The 23,738-nt window shown below is 44.2% G+C and overlaps 1 protein-coding gene and 1 non-coding gene across 6 annotated transcripts in view; one reads left to right on the top strand and one right to left on the bottom strand.

Moving 5' to 3' along the window:
- The window catches only part of Pip4k2b (phosphatidylinositol-5-phosphate 4-kinase type 2 beta), a 32,923-nt gene extending 10,158 nt beyond the window's left edge, over positions 1-22,765 (bottom strand). The window contains exons 1-8 of one of the 5 annotated variants that reach the window (XM_021724176.3): positions 22,501-22,638; positions 11,088-11,221; positions 10,271-10,368; positions 8,438-8,534; positions 5,672-5,824; positions 4,460-4,606; positions 3,462-3,500; positions 2,828-2,941 (exon numbers count right to left, since the gene is read on the bottom strand). In XM_021724176.3, coding sequence (XP_021579851.1) covers positions 2,828-2,941; positions 3,462-3,500; positions 4,460-4,606; positions 5,672-5,824; positions 8,438-8,534; positions 10,271-10,368; positions 11,088-11,105 — 666 coding nt within the window. In that variant the 5' untranslated portion in view covers positions 11,106-11,221; positions 22,501-22,638. Of the gene's footprint in view, positions 1-2,827; positions 2,942-3,461; positions 3,501-4,459; positions 4,607-5,671; positions 5,825-8,024; positions 8,154-8,437; positions 8,535-10,270; positions 10,369-11,087; positions 11,222-22,500 lie in introns of those variants that run through there. The other 4 variants (XM_005321757.4, XM_078042113.1, XM_040268841.2 and 1 more) reach the window with 4 other exon arrangements.
- Positions 11,839-11,911, top strand: Trnaa-agc (transfer RNA alanine (anticodon AGC)). The gene has a single exon. It is a non-coding gene; the product is annotated as a tRNA-Ala (tRNA).
- Positions 22,766-23,738: the final 973 nt, after the last annotated feature.

The following is a 23,738-nucleotide window of genomic DNA, read 5'->3' as shown; positions in this document are numbered from 1 at the left end:
GAATGCTGTTTCCCAGTGGCTTGAGGAAGGAGAGAATTGGGAGTCAGTGTTTAATGGGGATACAGTTTCAGCTGGGGAAGATGAAATGGTGGAAATGTTTGCAGAGCAACGTCAGTATGCTTGATGTCAATAAGCTATACACTTAAAAACAATTAAAATGATAAGTATTATTATACAGATGCTCCTTAATTACAATGGAATAATATTCCAGGAAACCCATCACAGGTTAAAAATATCTACGTCAAAAGTACATTTAATACAGCTAACCTACTAGACATTATATCTTAGCCTCACCTACCTCAAACATGCCCAGAACACTTACATCAGCAATTAAGTGTGACTTAATCATTTAACACAAAGGTTATATTAAGTGTCAGAAGAGCTCATGTAATTTATTAAATACTATATAATACACTACAAACTATCAGCTGTTTATGCTCATACAGCATGACTGTGTGGAAATCTGAGCTCACTACTGCTGCCCAGCAAAACAAGAGAGTAACCTATTGCACACTGCTAGCCCAGGAAAAGAGCAAAGGCCAAAAATCAAAACATGGTTTCTCCTGAGTGCATTTCACTTTTGCACCAATACGAAAACCACCATAAGCAAGGGACTATCTATAAGTGTTTTTTTTTTTTAAATATTTATTTTTTAGTTTTAGGTTGACACAATATCTTTATTTTATATTTATGTGGTGCTGAGGATTAAATCCAGTGCCTCATGCATACTACAGTCTACCACTGAGCCACAACCCCAGCCCCTATGAGTGTTTTATGACAATAAAAAAAGGTTTGATTGTTTGTTTTTGTTTTGTTTTGGTGGGTACTGGGGATTGAATTCAGGGGTGTTCTACCACTAAGTGACATCTTCAGACATTTTTGTTGTTGTTGTTTTTAATTGTAAGGCAGATTATCACTACATGCTGAGTTTGGCCTTGAACTTATGATCCTTCTGCCCAAGCCTCCCATATCACTAGGATGACAAGTACGCACATTTTTTTTTTTAAAGAGAGAGTGAGAGAGGGGAGAGAGAGAGAGAGAGAGAGAGAGAGAGAGAGAGAGAATTTTTTTTTAATATCTAGTTTTTAGTTCTCGGCGGACACAACATCTTTGTTTGTATATGTTGCTGAGGATCGAACCCGGGCCGCACGCATGCCAGGCGAGCGCGCTACCGCTTGAGCCACATCCCCAGCCCCACAAGTATGCACCTTTAACTTTTACAAAGTTTATAACCAGCCAGGTGCAGTGGCACACACCTGTAATCCCATCAGCTTGAGAGGCTGAGGCAGGAGAATCGAAAGTTCAAGGCAACTTAGCGAGACCCTGTCTCTAAATAAAATAAAAAAGAGACTGAGGAGGTGGCCCAGTGGTTAAGCTCCCCTGGGTTCAATCCCCAGTACAAAAAAATAAAACAAAATAAAATAAAGTTTAGAGCAACTAAGATAAGGGTCTTAGTGAGACCCTATCTCAAAATAAAGCAATAAGGGCTAGAGATGTGACTCAAGCGGTAGCGCGCTCGCCTGTTATGCGTGCGGCCTGGGTTCGATCCTCAGCACCACATACAAATAAAGATGTTGTGTCCACTGTAAACTAAAGAATAAATAATAAAAAATTCTCTCTCTCTCTCTTAAAAAAAAAAGGGAAAAAAAGCAATAAAAGGGAAATTATCTGGAAGATTCTATTACACCAAGCATCCACCAAAAGACGGGAATATAGCTCAGTGGTAAAGCACTTGCTTAGCATGTTCAAGGCCCTGGGTCTGATCCCCAGCTCCACAAACAACAACAACAAAACAAAAAAATCCACAGAGGAGGCACTATGTGTTATTGTGGTCCAGACAACAGAATCAGTTTTGAGCACGTGGCTCCACTGGAGGAATTCCTCCACTGGAAGTCCTATTACAATTAGGAGTAGCTGGGGAGGTAGGGAATCAGAACCAGAGAGAGCCTCTTTGTGTGTGTGTGTTGGGGAGCGGGGGGTAGGACTAGGGGGACTGAACCCAGAGATGTTCTAGTACTGAGCTATAACAACAAATAGAGTCTCACTTAATTGCCAAGGTTGCCCTTGAACTTGTGATCCTCTTGCTGCCTCAGCCTCCTGAGTCACTGGGATTATAGGTGTGTACCACTACACTACTCTTGGATCTGGTTGATGGATCATTTTTTTTTCAGTTGTTTATGAAATAGATTTTTCTTTTCTTTTCTTTTTTTTTTAAGAGTGAGAGAGAGTGAGAAAGAGGGAGAGAGAGAGAGAGAACTTTAATGTTTATTTTTTTTCAGCATTTGGCGGACACAGCATCTTTCTGTATGTGGTGCTGAGGATCGAACCCGGGCCGCACGCATGCCAGGCGAGCATGCTACCACTTGAGCCACATCCCCAGCCCATAGATTTTTATTTTCTTTTTTTTTTTTCATGTGGCGATGAGGATCAAACCCAGTGCCTCATGTGTGCCAGGCGAATGCTCTACTGCTGAGCCACAACCCTGATGGTGGTGTATCTTAACAGCTGGTTTCCACTGTTCTAATGCTAGATGCCCTTTCTACTATGAAGACACCACCAGAAGGTGAGTTTGAAGATGGGGACAGAGAGAGACAGGAAAAAGCATTCCCAACATTTCACAGCACAAACGGTGGGTTTCCAATAATTGTCCACAGGCACAACCGTTAGGTGCAAACATTTGCCTACACTGCTCACATCACCACCTTTCTTTTGTCTGAACTCCTGGAAAGGGGTAAATTCTATTTTTCTGAGGGCTGAACAGGCTCCTATTCTGAGTAAATGAGGGACCCTGTCTAGTCATGGTGAAGACAAGGCTTTTAGGAAGTACCTCAACATCCCGCTTCAGTTTCTCCAGGAAGTTCTTTTTACTCTCTTCCCCCACATGCAGCTTCTGTCCTTCATTGAGGAAGTCATTATCTTTGAATGTTGGCAAGTCCTTGGCCTGGAGAGCAACAGCAGCATTAGGTTAGGTGGGCTCACTCACTTGCCCCAGGGAGAACGAGCTGTTCTGCTGAGAGTAGTGTGTGAAAAGGGAAGGGGTTTCTTTTTAACACAAGATGCACAGTTTGCTCATTAGCAGCACCGGAGCCTACAGGCCCAGGCTTTGGATAGGCAGGAATGGCAAATATGTGCCATATGTCAGACAATGAGGACTGACCAAAGGATCCTTTCATGCTGAACCTGGACTATGCCAGAGCTCAGAATGACTCTTGCTGAACTATAACATGTAAACCGTCTCCATCCCGGCAAGACCATAAAGAACCCAGAGAGAGCAGAAGTAAAAGGCTGGAGACTGAGGCCTATACCAAGGTCAAGCAGGTGCTTAGTAACAGAAATGTACTGGTGACAGCTGCATGTCTGGGAACCAGGCTAGGGGCTGTGGAGGGGGAAGGACAAGATGGCCAACAGAAGGTGTTTCTGATTCCAAGCAACCCTTCCACACTTGCTCAGCGCCAGCATACCTTCTCTTTGTCACTTGCTTCTCTGGCAACAGTAGAACCCTGAAAGGATAAGAGCCATCAGGAGAAGTTCAGCAGAGGCAAACTCCTTTGAGCAGACAAACATGCACTAGAGTTTGGGGAGAGCTGGCAGGTGAATGGAAATAGGCTGGTTAGTACCCTAGAGGGGCCAGCAGGCAGCAACTTGTCCACTTACTCAGCCCACTTACAGAGCTCTGACTACAGTTACAGAACTTTCAGTCTAACAGGGGACATGGACATTAAACAGTGAGTACACAATTCATCAATTCATTATAATGGTGCTAAGTGGTATGGGGAGGAGACACTCTGACACTATGAGAGCATGTAATGCAGGGGATGCTCCTGGAATGGGGAGGAGCAGTGGCTAGGGCCTACTTGCTGGAAGCAGCAGCATGTGAATTGAAGCTAAGGAGGCAGCCCTAAGGTGGGAGAAGGGCAGGGCTGCTGAGAGGGAACCTATTCAGCCAGTATATGTAGAATCCTGGGATGGGAAGGAGCATAGGCACTGCAGGGATGCAAAGAAAATCAGTGTGGCTGCAGCAGAGGGAGGGGACAGCAGTATGAGGTGACAGAAGTCAGGAAGCCTGGTTCAAGAACAGTGGAGCACCCTGGTTCACAGCCCCAAGTGCATCCTTCTCAAAGCTTAGAAATGTACTTGCACTGTCACTCCACAGGGCCTGGACAGATGTCAGAGTATGAGCATCAGCATGGCCTGTCCCTACTCTGCTACCCTGGGTGTGCACAACTCACATACAGATGTTGAAGAATATCTATTGTTATGTACATATGGTACATTTGTCACTGCATTCTGGACTTCAAGTAAGAATGGTCTGTAAGAAGCAGGCACATCAACTCCCGAGTCACTTGTCATGCCAATGCATGTGCTCTAGCTTTCCCAACCAGGCAGAAGTCAGAGCAATGGCCTCTCACAGCCTCAGACATAAGATGGCCACACTGCTGGGAAACACAGAGCCCTTTACCTTGAGGTCATACTTGCGGTGTACAGTGAGACGATGGCTAAACACATTCCTCGTGACCACCATGTAGGTTTCCACGCCGTCCACAGTCAGGCGGTACATGCCCAGGAACTGTGGCAGAAGGGTGTTACCATGACACTCCACTATGAACTAGAATGGGAAGCAGGAAGACAGGGAAGGTTAAGGAACACGAAGGTGCCGAGCATGAATGGGGCTCTACCAAGCTAAAATGTTCCCCAGCTCCCCGGATTCTACTTCTAGACTAGTGGTTTTTTTCAAGTGAGTTCTGTGAAATAATAGGGGTTGCTCAGACTTACAACAAGCGACAGCCACCCCATATCCACCTGGCATGGCAGAGTGGGGTTAGTTGAGCAGGCAGTGCAGAGTCCCTCCAGGAGACAACCTAAGATTTTTTTTGGTGGTGCTGGGGATCGAAGCCAGGGCCTTTTGCATGTAAGGCAAGCACTCTCTCTACCAACTTTGTTATATCCCCAGCCCGCCACCTAAGATTTTGTTTGCAATAGGATTCCACAGTAGGACAATCATGGATCCAGGCCTTGCTCTCCTCTGTCAGCCTAACGTAGGAAGGCCAAAGGGCAGAGAGGAGCTGCAGAGGTAGGGATGGGACCCAATGTCTGGGAGAACAGAGTGGTCCCACCCAAAGCTCTCATTGCTGAAACCCCCCAAAGACCAGAGTTCCCTTCACCACTCCTCTGGTGTCACAGAGAAAAGGCCCAGGCAGGCTTAGGACAGGCACCCACATGGCACCACAATACTCCCTGCTTTCTCTCTGGGCAGGTTCCAGAGGAGTGGAAAGATGAAATGGGAAGGAATCAACCCTGCTGCCCCACCTTTTTCAGAAGAAGCAAGGCAGATGTCACAGGATGAAAACTCTCCAACTCAGACAACAAAAAGCTGTTTAACCGGGACTGAGTCAGCAACATGCCTTTGTGGCTCCTTTTCATGGGCTGTGGCTCAGTGTTTGTTAAAGCCTTTGCCTGGCATGCAGGAAGCCCTGAGTTCAATTCCCAGCACCATAAAAAATAAAATAGGCATTTCACCTCACAGAAACAGGGAGAAGCTACTGCTTGGTTATCAGGAAGCATTTGCCATTACTAGAGAGGACATGGCCTGGGTTCATGAGAAGCCCACCAGGGGTCCCCCTCTCCTTCTTCTAACCCATTCTCTACTGCCCAGGCTTGGGACTCACCATACCTGGTGGTATTTCTTTAAGATGTTGTGCATCTCAGCCACATCCTCACTTGACACAGTCTTGATGACAAAGCGTCGGTCATAGGTGGTAAGGAAACGTGTACCACACCGGCCCTGGCTGTCACTGTTGATGGGGGCACTGCGTGTCACTGAGTTCTGAGAGCCCAAGACAAAAGCAGCTGGTTTTGGAAAAAGGCATAAAGATTCTTTTCTTCTTCTTCTTCTTCTTTCTTTCTGCAGTACTGGAGATGAACCCAGAGCCTTTCACATGCTAGGCAAGCTACACTATAGTCCTAGGACTCTGACTTTGATTCTGAATCTTCTCTGATGGGCTGGATTGTTCAAATGTCAAAAACACTACAACAGAGGGTTCCCAGATGCGACCTTATCCACCTATTTGTTCTTGAGGTATTCATAACCCTTCCTAAAATCTTCCTCTACAATGATAAATTGACCCTTACAATCTGCCCCTGATCTTAGACTAGAATAGGAAGAGGACTGACTATGAAGTGTCATTTCATCTTGATCCTAGAGAGCTAACCTACAAACTAAAACAGCCTCAGATTTGAGGGGGCTGATTCTAATCCTGACCCTATAAACCATATTACCTTAGGTGAGCCATATTTCACCCTGAGTTTCCTCAACTGAAATACTAGGAGGCAGATCAAGTAGATTTCTCCAATCTCTTGAGTGACAAAGACCAAGCTTAGGAAAAACGCAACGGGCCTAGCATAAGGACACAATGGACACAGTCACCTCTTTTCCCTGTATTAACCCTGAAGCTCAAAAACCCTTCCCAAAATGGGAGGCTGATCCTCAACTTCTGGTCATCAACCTGCCCCCTCATCTCAGCTTCCTGCTCTTTTGTGAATGACTGGAAGGCAGTTCTGGGAGACTTTCTGGCTCTGCCCCTACTCAATCTCAAGTCCCCACTAGGATCAGAGAGCAAGAGAGATGGGGGACAATGTGAGTTGACCAAAAGCCATGTGTTCACACAGCAGACCCCTGGGAGACAAGGCTGAGGGGAGACCCCAGTTGTTCCCAAGAACATGGAGATCCACTCATAGAAGTACCTCCTTTCCAGATCCCTGCCCCATCTCTTACTGAGGACTCTACTTTCTACTGTCACCCAATGACTCCTCAAAAAACCATATGAGGGGCTGGGATTATAGCTCAGTTGGTAGAGCACTTGCCTAGCATGTGTGAGACGTGTGGGTTTGATCCTCAGTACCACATAAAAATAAAATAAAGGTATCGTGTCCATCTACTATAAAAAACATTAAAAAGACATGGGGGGATAAGCGCCATCTTCATGGAGGAAACTAAGTCTGAAGGGTTGATGGGCTCTCTATGTTCCTTGGAAAAGGTGCTAAATTAAAGGAGCTCCCCAGAAATAGGACATCCCCAACCCAGAAATGCTGAACAGGCTGCATGAATGAGTGACCTCTCTTCATGCCTGTGCCTCTGCCAATTAGACTTGCAGCTGTGAGCCCAAGTGGAGGTGCAGCTCCGCCTGCCTTAGGTCCAGGCAGCTTCTTCCCATTAAATCACTGGTAGCCCATGAGCAGAGGCCCTGCCCAGAATGTCAGCCCTGCTGCCCTCATTTCAGTCTTGAGCAGTCATGTGCCCATCAGGCTTTTAGAGGCAGAATGCAGACATGGGATAATGTGGTGAGATAGTCCAGGAGAAAGAAGGCGTCCCAGCAATTTGGGGCTCCAACAATGGCAAGAAGTTTTTAGAAAACCTCAGGCTCCAGACAGGTCATGATTTAGTTCAGGGTCTGATCCTAGCAGAGGCGAATGGAGGGACCCCACAGTACTTCTTAGATGTGGACATTCCTGGGTGCTCAAAGCCCTGAGATCTCCTCCTCCTTTCACATACCCCCAGCCTCCTAGTCAGGATATTGTGTCTATAGCAGGCCCTCAGAGTGAAGGCAGGGAGGGACATTTGTGCCTGAGGCCCACTCTGCTCCTGTGAACTCTGTGAAAGGCTTACTGGGATTGAGTAGGCATCCATTTTAGATTTTACTGTGCTTGTACATCCCCTTTTTCCACCACAAATGATTGAAAGTCAGCTATGTTTTGAAAACTATAAGGTGAAGTGAAAAATTCTCCCACCTTTACCTCTAGGCTATCTGTTAGGGGAAGAAGGTCCAAAGAGAAGGGCAAGGTATAGAAGGGACTGAAGCCAGACTGAATGGACTCTGAGTCAGACTATCATGTTCTGATTTGGGGACTGATTCCTCTCAACAGGCTTCTAAGACAGTATCACCCCCTGAAAGGGTCAGTTGCCCTGATATGCCTACCCCACTCCCACCATCAGGATAGGGGACAAGTTTAAGAGGTGACACTCATACCTGGGAAGAGGTTACACTACCCTTGAAGTCTTCCTTTTCTAATCTGTCTTATCTGCTTTAAGAGGCCTCATCTCTCGCTGGCAACAATTCTCTCTCTTAAGTCAAACTACGAAGAGAGGGTTCTTCAGCCTAGACTGGGAATGTCAGACTGAAATGAAGCAGCTTCCACACATCCCTCTCCCTCCCACTATTCACCCTCCCAGGGACAGGAACGTGAGCTGAGGCTCCTCAGAAGCACAACTAAAGCCCCTGTCCCTCCAAGAGCCCAGCAGTCCTGGGAAAGACTGCATGAACTAGAATAAGATGTGACAGAGGGGACACAAGGACGGCTGATCTTTTTCCTCTATTTGTCCTGTGGCTTCCTGACCCCACTCCATTCCCAAACCTTCAAGGTTTTACTAGACAGCCCATACCTGGTAATCCTGATCATCAATCCCAAACCTCTCACGGAGATTTCGGAACACCATCGGGCAGTACTCCTTAAACTTAAAGCGGCTGGGGAGGTTCTCCCTAGGGAAAGTAGAGCATCACTCAGCTTCATTCTGACATCAGAACTCCTCAAATTGTGGCCCACAGACTGCCCCAACCTAAACAATCTTTCATACTTAAATGCTGATTTCTAGGTCCTAGGAACTCTGGAGGTAAGTCTGGAAATCTGCATTTTTAATAAACACTGCTGGTGATTCTAAGCATGTATAAACTTGAAATTTTTAGACCTAAGCCAGGCCCAGTGGTACACACCTATAACCCCAGCTACTTGGGAAGCTGAGGCAGGAGGATGAATAGTTTGAAGCAAACTTTGCAAAACCCTGTCTCAAAACAACAAAAAAAGTTACGTCTCTATTCACTTTGTAAATATTAATATAGTCATATACTTATGGCTTGTGTACTTTTCTGTATGTGTCCTTCAATAAAATTTAAAGGAGAAAAAAAAAAAAAAACTAGCCCTGTGAAGTGAGACTGTGTGTAGGGCGTACCTCACAGGCACTGTAAGTGCTACCGCAGGTCACAGCATGTGAACTTCTGCTGTGAGGCAATATCAGTCTATAGGGAAAGACCCCTCTCACCAAGGGCCTCTCTCCTCTGGGGATGTTCCTACTGAAACATCCTGAATGGGTATTCAAGACATCCTGCCCTGGGCTTCTACTGGGATGTAGGAAAAAGTGAGGTATGAAGAGATCCCCACTCAGTTAACTGGGATCCCATCTTTTAAAGCCATGTTTGCTGACTTCTGACACCAATCTATATCCTTTCCACTCCTTAGACTGATCAGAGGACTGGATCCTGAAATGGCTGGTTGTACTCTGCCACCTCTGGAGCCCTGGGCTTCTGGATCAGAATCACCTCTTTTTCTACCTGAGTGGAGATCTGCTTCTCTTCCTTAGGTGGCCACTTAGCAGGTGGCAGCTATAAAGACAGATGGCTTCTAGAACAAGATGTTATTATTAACGATGGCAAAGAAAGAGAGGCCACTAAGGGATATTCTGAAATCAAGCTTTTCCTCTGAGCTAACAGTCTGGGAATAGTGGGGTGACAGCCTACCTGGTAATGTGGTAAAGGCTTTAGGACAAAGGAGAGTAGAACCAGGATGGACACCAAGAAAGGAACATAGTAAATAGCAAAGGGTCCCTGGAGAAACAGTAGGACGAAAAAACAAGGCCTCAATAGGGCTTAGAGCAGGCTCCCAACTATACCAGGTGAGATGGCTACTGAAGGGTCTCCAACAATGTCTGAGACAACCTTCAGACACTGGTGATATTCCAAGAAGCTACAAGGGACAAAAATAGGAAGAGTTACTTTGGGTAGTGCCCTTGAGCACTATGCTTAGCCTGTTTACACACCAGTCAGGGAGAAAAGCTCTTGGCTCACTACAGGCCAGGAAAATGCCTGGATGGATCCTGCCTCAGACTAAGATCAAGATAGGGGCACTACTGAAGCCACATACTAGATACCCCAGCTCCCAAATCGCTCATCTCTCCAGAGCTAGCCCTCCATGAATCACCCAGGACCTAGCCACACATCCCAAGAGACACTGGAGGTGGCAGATAAAGAAATGCATTGACCAGAGAATGCCATGGAGAGAAAATGTCATTACAAATGAATTTTCCCAGCCAGCTTATCAACTCTGAGACAGATGCACTATTATACTCTGCCAGGTGCTGGCGTGGCCCACCATGCATGAGGCCACAGAGGTTTGAAGGAAAAAAATGCTCATAAAACTTGAGCCCACTAAGTAAGCAACTTACTTATTGAAGAGATGATTATCCACCTTGATCTTGCTGTAGGCTTTGAAGTCATCTGGCATTAGCATGACAGGGACAGGGACATTGCTCAGCTCATTGATCTGTAAAGCAAAAGAAGAGGGAGGTCCTTGAGATAATATGTTATCATGTGGAATGCTACCATCCGTCTACAGATTCCTTCCTTGTCTTTATTTCTGCCCTTCTCAAGTTCCCAACCTTATGTCCACCTGTTGGAATTCTCCCTCTAATAAGGTACAGCTCAAAAGATACCTCCTTCATGAAGCTTTCCACAGTACTCCAGACCATAAATAAATACTCTTTCCCTACTTGGAATTCCTGAAGCATTGTATATATGCTTCCTTTGGCCATCTCACAGACATTACATATTGTAGTTAATGTAATTAATAAACTTCATGGGCCTGTTAGATTTCAGCTAAGCAATACTGTTATTGATCTTTGGGGGCTATGCAGTCCTTGGCACCACAAATTAAAACATGGCAGTTACTCAGTATTTGTCAAATGCAATACATGGATCAATGAATAAATGTCCTCCAATCTAGGTGCATATTAATTAAAGCCTTTGAACATCCTCATGCAAATTGTGGGCTATTCAAAGCAGGAAAAAACATGGGTGGGTTTGTATAGGTGTGTAACTTTGTGTCTCCAAAGTAAAGGGTTAAACTTAAAGGGAACAAAAGAGGTAGACATCTCACCACTGGTTCCCTTTAGCAAAAAGCAGGGCCAGTTCCCTATGTAATGGCTTGCTTATGCTGAACTTGGGGAGATGGATTAGGATCCCTTGTCCCTACTGTATACAAACCTTCTCAGTGTCTTTCATCCCCCTTCAGAGAGTTGGCTTCCCATTGGTACAGAGCTGAGTGGGCAGATCCTGCTCTTCCCCATCCCATTTAGCCTATTAGTGGTCTAATTAGCCACAGATGTCCTCTTCCATCACTAAAGAGTATTTGACATTTGACTCTCAACCCAGTTGCCATTAATGCATTCAGAATTTATAGAGGAAACCTTAGTCCTGACTTAATGGATTGGGGGTTGGGGGGCACAGCCTTGTGTCTCCCAGATACTTTTCTTGCAAATCCTATTATCTCAATGATGTGGCAGGGAGGGAATAACCTACAGTCATTAGGACTCCTCCAGGAGCATAAATGGGGAAAATGGCATTTAATTTGCTGACCTTTTTTTCAAACTTTTTTTTTATTTAGAAATATCAGAGGATATAGAAAGTTCAAGTTAATGCAGTCTGGGGAACCATATCTTCTCAGAGTTGGTTTAAAAAAAGCCAGTTCACTCTTTGGGAAGTTGAGGAAGGTGGAGGAGTATATGTATACAAAGAAAGAACAGTGGATAGAAATATAAGTTGAGGGTATGGTGGAGACAACAAACTGCTGGCAAATTTGACTGACCCAGACAATGAGTGTGATCCCATTTACATGAAACTCCAGAACAGGAATCTACAGGAAAAAATCACCTAAGAGGCTGTCTGGGTAGGTTGGAGGTTGTCAAGTGTAAAAGGACATGAGAAGTATAAGGTGATAGAAAAGATCCATGTGGGCTGTGGCTGTGGCTCAGTGGTAGAGCACTCGCCTAGCACGTGAGAGGCTCTGGGTTCGATCCTCAGCACCACATTAAAATAAATAAATAAAATAAAGATATTGTGCCCAACTACAACTAAGAAATAAATATTAAAAAAAAAAAGAAATGATCATGTGTTGTTTGGAGTGATGGTTATAAGATTAATCACTCTAGGGATTAGTTATACTTTTATTATTTTGTCAAAAATCTGTAAATTGTACACTTTAAAAATGTGTGTATTTTATTGTATGTAAAGTTTTCATCAATAAAAGTGATTTAAAATTTTCCAACATCCTGGGCTGGGGCTGGGGCTCAGCAGTAGAGCACTGGCCTGGCATGTGCAAGGCCCTGGGTTCGATCCTCAGCACCGCATAAAAGTAAATAAAATAAAGGTATTATTTCCAACTATAACTAAAAAATAAATATTAAAAAAATTTTCCAACATCCCAATCTGTAATGACCTTTATCATTAAGCCCTCCCAACAGTCAAATAAAACAACCATGCCAGCTCATTCCTGAGGTGATCATGACAGAGCTTGACTGTCAAATCTGTGCCTACAGAGAAAACCATTCCACTTCCTTATTTTTCTGCCAACAGAAACAATTCATGATGGTGGTACCACTTCCTTTTTCCTGGTATATCAAGCCTGACTCTGAGAGTTAAAGGGGAAAAAGAGAAAAAGAGATTCCAGGTTCTTAAGCAATTCACCTTTTCTAGCTTGTCCCACTGGCTCACAGTATGGCTTCACACCAAAACATTACAGAATCTGCTACAAATTGATTCTGGTTAGTCCAAGATCCAAATTTAGTACCAAAGTCAGGGGTTGATGCTAGGAGAACCAGAAATGACTAAAACACTTTTGAGAGAGGTCAACTGTTCCTTAGCCAGGGTGAATTAGTCTCACAGGACCTATTAATTATTTATTATCTCTCTATTCATTATTTCTCTGTGTAAAATTTTTTTCTTTTTTGGAGGGGCAGTACTGGAGATTGAACCCAGAGGCACTTCACCATTGAGCTATAGCCTCAGCTCTTTTTACTTATTATTTTGAGCCAGGGTCTTGCTGAGTTACCCAGGCTGGCCAAGAACTTGTAATCCTTTTGCCTCAGCCTTGGGAGTTGCTGGGATTACAATCGTGTGCCACTATACCCAGCTCATTTTTACTCTTGATTATAAGTCTAATAATAGGAATTTTTAAATTCAAATAATATATTGGTGGACAACCCATGAACCTCAACTATACAGACTTATCCCTTTTTTTCCAATGGGCCACATGTAGATTATTCACTCTAGGGATTAGTTATACTTTTATTCTTGTACCAGGGATTAAAACCAGGGACACTAAACCACTAAACTACATCCCCAGACCTTTTTGAAAATTATTATTATTTTTTATTTGAGAAAGGGTCTGGCTAAATTGTTTAAAGCCTCCCTAAGTTGCTCCTGCCTCCCAAATCACTGTATATTTTTCACTTTTCATTTCTTAGTTGTGTTAAATTTTATATCCTCAGAGTTCAATTCAATTTCATATGAACAGGAGTTATTGAAAAAGCTACTATATGCTTCATTCTGTGGATGATGTGTGTGTGTGAGGAGGGGTGCCAAGGAGAAAGGGTTATGTACATTAAAGAACTATGAGGCTTATGCTCTAATCAAGGAAATGAGTCAAAGCAGTAAACAATCTTAAGAAGAACACGGGACACAGAGGAGGATAAGGTTAATATGATCAGAGGATCAGACCCCCTGGCCCTCACACATCAGGCTACAAACAGACACCTAGGTCTTTCCCAGTATTGCCAAGAGCACTCAAAACTGGAAAAATCTACAAGATCATGTTATACGCCTGCTTAAAAATCTTCCATGGCTCCTCATCAACCTCAGTGTAAAGTTTTAAACTGGCATTCAACACCTTTTCTGATCTGGCTTAGACGATGTCAAACTTCTACTCAATTTATGACATCCAAGCACTGTCTTAGAAACTGGAGAGACAAAAAACAAAAGATGTCCTCTGTTTGGCTGTGAAGACAGACAACAGTAACTAATACAATCTGACATGTGCTATGATTGCCTAGGAGATGGAAAAAATAGATTAAGAAATGATTGATTCTGGGGTAGGGGTGTAGCTATTTAACTGCAACATGTGAGAGCCCTGGGTTTGATCCCCAGCAATGCAAGGAAAAGACAGAGAAGTAAAATAAAAGAAAAACAGAAAGGATTGCTTCTACCCAGGAGTAGGAATGAGGGAACTGATTGTTAAAGGAAACTATGGAGAAATAAATTTGAGAAAGGCCTAATATCATAGTTCCTACACACACACACAAAAAAAAAAGACAGGAAAGGAATCCTAGGCCATGGGAACAGTGAAAACCAAGCCTTAGAGTTATGAAATATACTGCCATTTTAAGAACGGCGAGTACATTATGCAGGGGCATTTGGGTAAACAGAGGGCAGCAACACAGGTCAGAGGTGGTAAGAAGAGCAGGGGGATAACCGGAAAATATGTGAACCACCTAGCACATTACAAATATTAATAAATGATAGCTGTTTCCATTGGTCAAATGCCTATGAGAGGTTGGTTCTTTCTATCATTATAAATCACATATACACAATATATATTCTAGGGCTGGAAATACAGCTCAGTTGGTAGGGTGCTTGCCTCGCATGTACAACACCCTGGGTTCAATCTCCTGCACCACAAAAAAAATTTATATATATATATATTTTTTTTTTCTATTCTGTGCTATGATTTCTTACACTAGTAGCCACATATTATTAATCTGATGTTGCAAGAGAAGATCAAACACACAAGCACTATGTGAAGAAACAGGATTTGAACCCAGGTCTGTCTGATGCCAGGTCTGTCTGTCTGGGCTCTTTATACCATGCTGTGCAATCCTGCTTACAGATGGCCACCTTGCCTAAGGCTGTGTTTTCCATTCCTTGTCTCAAGGAAAAAGCATTATGCCCACTTTATAGGAAATAAAAATGAAGCTAGCAAAAAGAAAAGAAAAATATGACTGCTCCAAAGCATACCACTAATAACCGGCAGAGCCTAGATTTGAACTTAGGCTTGCCTACTACGTGATAGATTTAGACTTGATTATGCAGCAATGGGAAGCCCTCTCAAGTTATGTCTGGGGATTCGCAAGTTGGGAAACACAGAAAGGAATGAAAACCAAGTAAGAACTGCAAAAGGCAAAGAAGCAGTAAGACCATTTACAGACCATTTATTTAATACAATTGTTCAGATGATAGACTGCAGACCTAAGAATAGAAAGGATAAAAGTCAACAGAATCAGCTAAGATCTAGCTCAATGACAGTTCCTGTTTGAGAGGTTCCCTATCTCCCCTAGGTTGAATTAATTACTCATTCCTCTGTGCTTTCTTTACGTCCTAAATATCACAATCACTTAGGTAATAATTTTGTTTTATATGTTTGTTTTCTCTACTAGGCTGTGAGTCCCTAGAAGAGACTTTTTTTTGAGGGGAGGGGTACCAGGGATTGAAGGGGCACTTAGAAACTGAACCACATTCCCAAGCCCTTTTTAAATATATCTTATTTAGAGACAGGGTCTTGCTAAGTTGCTTAGGGGCTAAGTCAGAGGCTGGCTTTGAACTTGCAATCCTCCTGACTCAGACTCCTGAGCCACTGGGATTATGGGCCTGAGCCGCTGTGTCCAGCAAGACTCTATCTTATGCATGTTTATGTTCATAGAAAATGACTAGTACATCGTAGTAGTTATTAAGTAGAAGAATGGATGGACAGAAGAGGAGGACAGAGGTGGGGACTGAAGAATGGCTAGCACTAGGATAAATGGAGAACAGAGACAGCAAGGCTAGAGTGTCTATGCCAGAGGCTCATAGTCTGGAGGACAGGAAAGAAGGTTAACATCAGCTACTGAAGCTATGACCAGATTGTGAGGTTTATTTCTTACTTTTTTTTATATATATATTTATTTTTTAGTTGTAGTTGGAGATAATATTTTTATTTTATTGATTTATATGTGGTGCTGAGGATCAAACCCAGGGCCCCGCACGTGCTAAGCAAGTGCTCTACCACTGAGCCACAATCCCAGTCCCAGAGACTGTGAAGTTTCAAATGCCAGGGAGAGAAGAAAAAAATTAGTTGACAAAGGGAGCAACTACAAGTTTTGAAGCATAGAAGGTCCTGCCTAATGCAATATGTTAGGAGGATGTGGCTTTGCTTTACTATTTCTGCACATTCCTAGGCCAATCTTCTTCACCTTCAGCAGCAACAGGGGTACATTGTGGAATGCAAACTCATCCAAGTATCAGGCTCAGTACAACACATTAGGAAGGTAAGTCTGTTGTATGTCATGTCACATAAGTAGTTTTTGGATTATCCACATATCAAGTCCATAAACTCTCAGCATAAATAATGAGAAAGCTAAACAAACTGAATAAGAAAGAACTTGAGGGCTGGGGATGTGGCTCAAGCGGTAGCGCGTTCGCCTGGCATGCGTGCGGCCCAGGTTCGATCCTCAGCACCACATACCAACAAAGATGTGTCCGCCAAGAACTAAAAAATAAATATTAAAAATTCTCTCTCTCTCTCTCCTCTCCTCTCTCTTTAAAAAAAAAAAAAAAGAAAGAACTTGAGAGGGCTGGGGCTTTAGCTTGCATGAGGCACCGGGTTCAATCCTCAGCACCACATAAAAATAAACAAATAAAATAAAGGTATTCTGTCCATCTACAACTACAAAAAATAATTTAAAAATAAAGAAAAAAGAAAGAACTTAGAAACAGAGCATTCACTCTGTGCTGATCCTACTGGAGATAAAAATTCAGTCACCAGCTAGGCATGTTGGGGAGACTGAGGCAGGAAGATCACAAGTTCAAAGCCAGACTCAGCAACCTAGCAAGACCTTGTCTCAAAATAAAAAGAACTGAGAACGTAGCTCAGTGGTAAAGCACCTCAGGTTTAATCCCTGGTACAAAAAAAAAAAAAAAAAAATCCAGTCACAACTTCTAATCCACTGAATTTCTGACTCCAGAAGCCCCCACTTCCCTGGGTATGACCTTCATAGGAATTGTTACCTAGGAGGGATGGGTTAGCCACACTGGCTTCCTGACATGTCCCAGCGCTTTGACAGCAGTTCAGCAATAGGCCGGCCACGAATGGCTTATCTGTTACCTGCCACCATAGAAAACACAACGTGCTAGCTAACACACTCCTAGGACCAAGGAAGTCCAAGCAAGATCTGGAACTACAGGGAAGAAAAGAAAAAGAACAGAAAGCTCAGGGAGCCAATAACTCCACCCCTGGGTTTATTCCTTTTTACATCTTGGTTTTTCTTCTCCTGTTCGAGTCCCCCTATTCTCTGCAAGAAGGGAACACCTGCTGAAGGGCAAATTTACCCAAAGGCCTGACCAAAGCAAGAATATTTACTGAAGATCTCTAAAGCAGCAGGAAAAGAAAAAAAAGTAAGGAAAGAAGGTTCTGGGTCTGCATTAAGCAGAGAAAAAGTGTGGACAGAATGGTTATGGGATGTAGGAGAAAAATTGAGCAGATATAAGAATGACTCTGTTCCATACACAATAATAAAAATGAACACCAAATGCATTATGATCTAGATTTAAAAGCTAAAACTAGCCAGCCAAATGGCATATGCCTGTAATCCCAGTGACTTGGGAGGCTGAGACAAAAGGATGGCAAATTCAAGATCAGCTGGGGCAACTTAGCAAGGTCCTATGCAACTTAGTGAGACCCTGTCTTAAAATAAAAAATAAAGACCCGGCTCATGGCATATTTCTGTAATCCCTGCTGCTCAGGAGGCTGAGGCAGGAGGAGGATCATGAGTTCAAAGCCAGCCGCAGCAACTGCGAGGCATTAAGCAACTCAGTGAGAACCTGTCTCTAAATAAAATACAAAATAGGATTGGGGATGTGGCTCAGTGGTCGAGTGCCCCTGAGTTCAATCCCCAGTACCCCCAAAAAAATAAAAATAAAAAGGGGGGCTGGAGATGTAGTTCAATGGTAAATTCCCAGAACTAAAAGCCAAACTAAAGCAAACAAACCCACCAAAAAAAAGACAAAACCACCAAAAACCCCTAGTGTATGTGTACACACACACACACACACACACACACACACACACACAAACAGCACTATTCATAAGAACCAGGATGAGGAATGACCTAAATTCATGGGTAGATGAATAAGAAAATGTGGGAAGTACATAAAATGGAATAATATTTAGCCTTGAAAAGGGAAATTCTGCAATATGCAACAACATGGATAATTTTGAGGACGTTATACTAAATGAAAACAGTCTCAGAAAGACAAACACTGTATAATTTCCCTTAATAAGTTATTTAAAATCATCAAATTCATAAAAACAAAGAGTGGAATGGTGATTGCTAGGGGTTGGGAAGAAGGAGAATTGGGTAATTAATGGGCATAGTGGATATAGCTCAGTTGGGAGAGCACTTGCCTCACATGCACATGTCCCTAGAGTCAATCCTCAGCACCGCAAAAAAAAAAAAAAAAAAAGTTTCAATCAAGCAAGATGAATAAACTCTAGAGATCTGTTGTACAACATTGTACCTATGATAAACAATAATATATTATACCCTTAAAAACTGTTAAGAGGGTAGGTTTCATGTTAAGTGTTTTGATCACGGTAATTTTTTTTTTAAAACTATAAAACTTTTAGAAGGAAATACAGGAGTAGTCTTTACAACTTTGGTTAGACAAAGCCGAAGACATGATACTAAAAGTATAGGCAACAAAAGAAAAATATATAAACTAGACTTTATCAAAGTTAAAACATAAGCTTCAAAGGATACCATGAAGAAAATTAAAAAACCCAGAGTGAATGGGAGAAAAATTTGTAAATCATTCATCTGATAAAGGATTTATATCTAGAATACATACTCTCACAACTCAATAAAATGTGACAACCCAATTTAAGAATTTATACAAAAAAAACTTTTTTAAATGGGCAAAGGATTAATAGACATTCTCCAAAGAAGCACACAAGATGCTTGGGGCTGGGGATGTGGCTCAAGCGGTAGCGCGCTCTCCTGACATGCGTGCGGCCGGGGTTTGATCCTCAGCACCACATACAGACAAAGGTGCTGTGTCCGCCAAGAACTAAAAAATAAATATTAAAAATTCTCTCTCTCTCTCTCTCTCTCTCTCTCTCTCTCTCTCTCTCTCTCTCTCTCCTCTCTCACTCTCTCTTTAAAAAAAAAAAAAAGATGCTTAACATCATTGTTATCAGGGAAATGCAAATTAAAATCACAATGAGATAGTTTCACACTCACCAGAATGTCTATACTAAAAAAAGACAATAACAAGTGTTGACAAGGATGTGAAGGAATTAGAACCCTCATATACTATTGGTAGAAATATACACTGGTGTAGCTGCTCTAGAGAAAAATCTTGCAGTTTCTCAAATGGGTACCAGAAACTGCTCCTACTCCTCTGATCATATTGGTAAAGTTACACCCATATCTGGTTCCTAAAAAGCCCAAAAGCATTAGATCACATCAGCCTTCCTGGTCTCCATACTTCTTCCCAGATATTTCTTCCCTAATTCCAGACCCTCTGAACCATTATTTCATCCACTAAAACTGGGTTTCTCTCTTTACTAGTTCTCCCCTGACAGGTCCAAAGTCTTCTGAATTTTCACCTTGTTTTCACTACAGTCTTCCTACACAAAGTCCAGGGGCTGCATCTCTTGTCCATGAGAAGAGCTCCTTTAAAAATACTGAGTTCAGGGCTGGGGATGTGGCTCAAGCGGTAACGCACTTGCCTGGTATGCGCAGGGCGCTGGGTTCGATCCTCAGCACCACATAAAATAAAAATGCTGTGTCCACCAAAAACTAAAAAATAAATATTAAAAACAATAAAAAAAAACACTGAGTTCAAAGACCTTTCTTTTTCCACCTAGAATTAAACCAACTGTCTCATGAGAAGATAACTGGCTTTTGCTTTAAATAAAGACATAACCAGTCAGGTACAGTGCCACACACCTATAATCCTAGCAACTCAGGAGGCTGAGGTAGGAGGATCGCAAATTTAAAGACAGACTCAGAAATATAGTGAAGACTTAAGCAACTTGACAAGACCCTGTCTCAAAATAAAAAGGGCTGGGGCTGTGGTTCAGTAGAAGTATCTCTGGGTTAAATCCCCAGCACCAAAAAAAAAAAAAAAAAAAAAAGCAGAAGAAATGACATCCATCCTTAATATTTGATTTACTATACACCAGTATACTAGATGCTTAAATGGTAAGGAATCAAAGAAGAGAGGATATCTGAAAACTCAGATGGAAAAAAGTTGTGACATCAGGCTTCTGAAGGAAGGGAACCTCCAAGAAAGGCTTGATCCACCAAAACCAAGTGGCCCTGATCCCCAAGAGAATTGCAAGATTTTATATTCTTCTGGGCATGTGTCTCCACTTCCCAGATGGTGACACTAAATTACTACATCTTCTTGTAGATTAGAATGAAGCAATAAAACAAGAGACTAACTCACCTCTAAAGCTTACCTGTCCAGGGTAGTGGTGCTCTATATCAATCCCACCCAGGTATACTCATTCATATTTAGATGCATGGCTCTTGCTTAAAAGTCAATGCCTTTCCAGCTAGCTCCTCAAACTTTCTTAACTGCACTTTTATCATTGAGTTACACTTCCAACCCTTTATTTTTTTAATTGTTGAGATACGGTCTCGTATCTCAAAATACGAGAGGCCAGTATTAGTTGCCCAGGCTGGCCTCCAACTTGCTATCCTCCTGTCTCAGCCTTCTGAATTGCTGGGATCACAAGCATGTGCCACTACATCCAGCATCAAACTGTTTTAAAGTTGGCAAAGAAGAAGGTGAATACCATGTCCATCTGCCATTCAAAGGCTTTCATCTCATTGCCTGGGCAGACTTGCTATCTAGTAGCAGACAAAGCACCACCCTCAGGAAACGGCATGCACAAGCACACACCCCAGAGCACATATTCAGATTTTCTAGCAAGACTATAGCTCCCATCTATCCTGGGATGTGAAGAAAGGGAACAGGAGGCAAAGAAAACAGAGCCCTGTGGTGCTGGACAATGAACACCATCTCTTGCTGTAATCACAGGCAAGCTACTCTTTCACACAGGACCCAAGTTCCTTCCAACTATTTCAAACTTAGGCTTCTCCCAGTTCTCTACAGAGACATAACGCTTTCTATGAGATGCAGGATAGAGAATAAAATCAAGGAATGACTTCCAGAAAGGGACACAGGGTTCACATTTTGATGACTCAGTTTCCCACAAAATGTTGCCAGATGACCCTGGTGGCAGCAGGAAGCAGGAGGAGCAAATTCTGCTGGATTGTTGGCCCAAAGCGGCTCCTAGAGGTCTGAACATTAAACCAGTGTACTCACTACCCTGCCAGGACCCTCACTAATCCCAGTAATGACAATGAAAGGCAATTTACCCATGACCAACTAAAACCTCACATATAACATGTGCTTTTCTATATCAGATGTATCACAAAAAACCATGGTTCATCAACCTCCAGCCAAAGCCACATCTAGCTCCTCTACCAAAGCAAAGCAAAGTCTTGGATCCCTGGTCATCATTTGGTCTAATTTCAAGAGTTCAGAAAAACCAGGGAATCTAAAGAATTGAAGTCCACAGAAAACCCAAAGCTTCATTTTCCTCATTCCAAACTTATAGCTGGCAAAGGTGGTGCTTCAGGTCTTTTTACTTCCCCTACTCATTCCCAGTGTAGGAACTCACAAAGAAATGGTCAGAAGGCAAAGAGCAAGTGTCTAGAAGAGAAGACAGACCCTAAACAAACAGCTCTAAAAAAGTCTCCCAGCTCAAATTCTGTATCCAGATCCAACTTCCTGGCAGAGCTGATGGACAATCTCAAAACACCCCAAGATCCAAAGCTGATGGACAACAGTCACCATTAGTACATCCTTGAGAACCATAAAGTAGAAAAGTCAGTCTTTGAAATGAACACCACAGAACAGGGAAGACACATTATTTAAATTATGAATAGTCCTTATAATCAGGCCTCTACTACTCTCAAGACTGTTACATTTACTCTCCTCCCTCTTCCAGAAGGACCCTAGTACCGTGTCTGTACTCCAAAGAACCTGTGCTTCTCCAGTCGATACATCTCGTTCAAGAAAAAACCAAATCCAGGGAGATTTCCATAGTAGGGCCTGGAGGATGGGAAACTTTGAGCAGCCACCCCAACCAAACGACTATACACAGAGGAATATTCACGCAGGCCAGTGCCACTTGCCCTGTCAACGGGACAATGATCTTGCAGCCAGCTACGAGGGGCAAGGAGGAATACACATGTAACTAACAGGGTGAGATGAGAAGCGAGTCAGAGGGGACCAAAGGGATTCCGCTGCAGCCAGGCCTTCCCTCTGAGCTCCAGGGGTAGCCCGAAACGAGCACACGGACGCAGGAAGCCAGAGGGGCTGGAGGGAAGACCGCGACCGCACACCGCGGAGACACCAGGCCTCGCGTGGCGTTCGGGGAGCGCACCGCGGCCGGACTGCAAGCAAGGGTGGGCGGGGGTGCGTGCAAGTGGCTTGGCCAGGCGCTGCAGGCGTCACCCTCAGGGCCCGCAGGGCGAGGGCTAGGGGCAAGGGGACAAGCGGGGGAGCTGGTTACCGTGTGGTTCACCCCCCACATCAAGACGCTGAGGATCGGTTCGCTGGCCCGGAATAGCTTCACTTTCTGGCACACGAAATGCTTCTTCTTGGTCTTGGTCTTGCTGGCGCTGAGCGGCGCCACCGCCACCGCCGTGGTGCTAGTGCAGTTGGACGACATGCCCGGGGCGGCGGCGGCGGCAAAAGGGGGGGCGGCGAAGACAGCGCACAAGCCAGCGGCCCCAGGCCTCCCCCGGACCGATCCCCACCCCCGCTGCCTCACCGCGCCATGGTCGCGCCCGTCCCGTTACCTCCCCACCCCACCCCGTTGGTTCCGTCCGCCCCACGCCCCGCCCTCCCCGTCCCGCCCCAGGGAGCTGGCCGCTCCCGCCCCCCGCCCCCAGGCGGTGCCACCGCCCCGTCGTCACCAGGCCGTCTCCTCCCCACCCGGGTGGTACCGCCCGTCCCGGGGAGGCAGCGGCCGCCCCTCCTCCCCGGGCCTGACAGAAATCCCGCCGTCCTCCGCAAGCCTCAGAACCCCGGGCCGGAGCAGGGAGAGGAGGAGGGATGGGCAGGTCTCACTGTGTACCGCGGGAGGAACTCCCTGTCCTAATCCCCCCTTCAAAAGCCCGGGCTTGGATCGTTCCCTCAACCTCAGGTGCCAAGATGGCGGCGACGCCTCTGCTTTGGGAAAGGAGGAGGGGCGGGAATGCGAGGAGGGTGGGACATACCATCCCCACCCCGGGGGAGCGAGGAGGAACACAGCAAGGGGAAAAGGAAGTCCAGCCTGGAAAACCAAGGAACGCCCCCTCGCTCCACCCAAGCGTGGATTTTCCCACTCCCCAAGGCCCAGGGCGCACTCCACCCGTGGGGCACGCCCCTTTCCCCCAGGGCCAATGAGAGGGCAGCTTGGAACCCTGGGTTTATGAATGGGCCCCGCGCCCACCCACCTGCCTGCAGTTCTCCTGCGCCCCAAGGGTCAAGTTAAGAACCTGTGGGCACCTCAGACACATACCCTAATAATCGTCTTATTTTCTGGCTTAGTTCGTGAAATCTAAGTAAACGGCCCACGTTCTGTTACATAAGACAAGGATCTCTATATATTCAACACAAACCACAGGTCAACATTCTTTCTATAACAGGAGTAAGAAAACTCGGTGATCCACGTGGCTACTCTTGACAGTTACAAAAATAAATGTAACCTTTATTACCAAGTAATAAAAACCATAATTAACTGTAGCATAGGGCAGTAGAATGAGG

This window comes from Ictidomys tridecemlineatus, chromosome 3, assembly GCF_052094955.1.
Source record: "Ictidomys tridecemlineatus isolate mIctTri1 chromosome 3, mIctTri1.hap1, whole genome shotgun sequence".
Classification (NCBI taxonomy): Eukaryota; Metazoa; Chordata; class Mammalia; order Rodentia; family Sciuridae; genus Ictidomys; species Ictidomys tridecemlineatus.
Note: the sequence above shows the minus strand (reverse complement) of the source record. Positions and strands in the feature narration are given on the sequence as shown.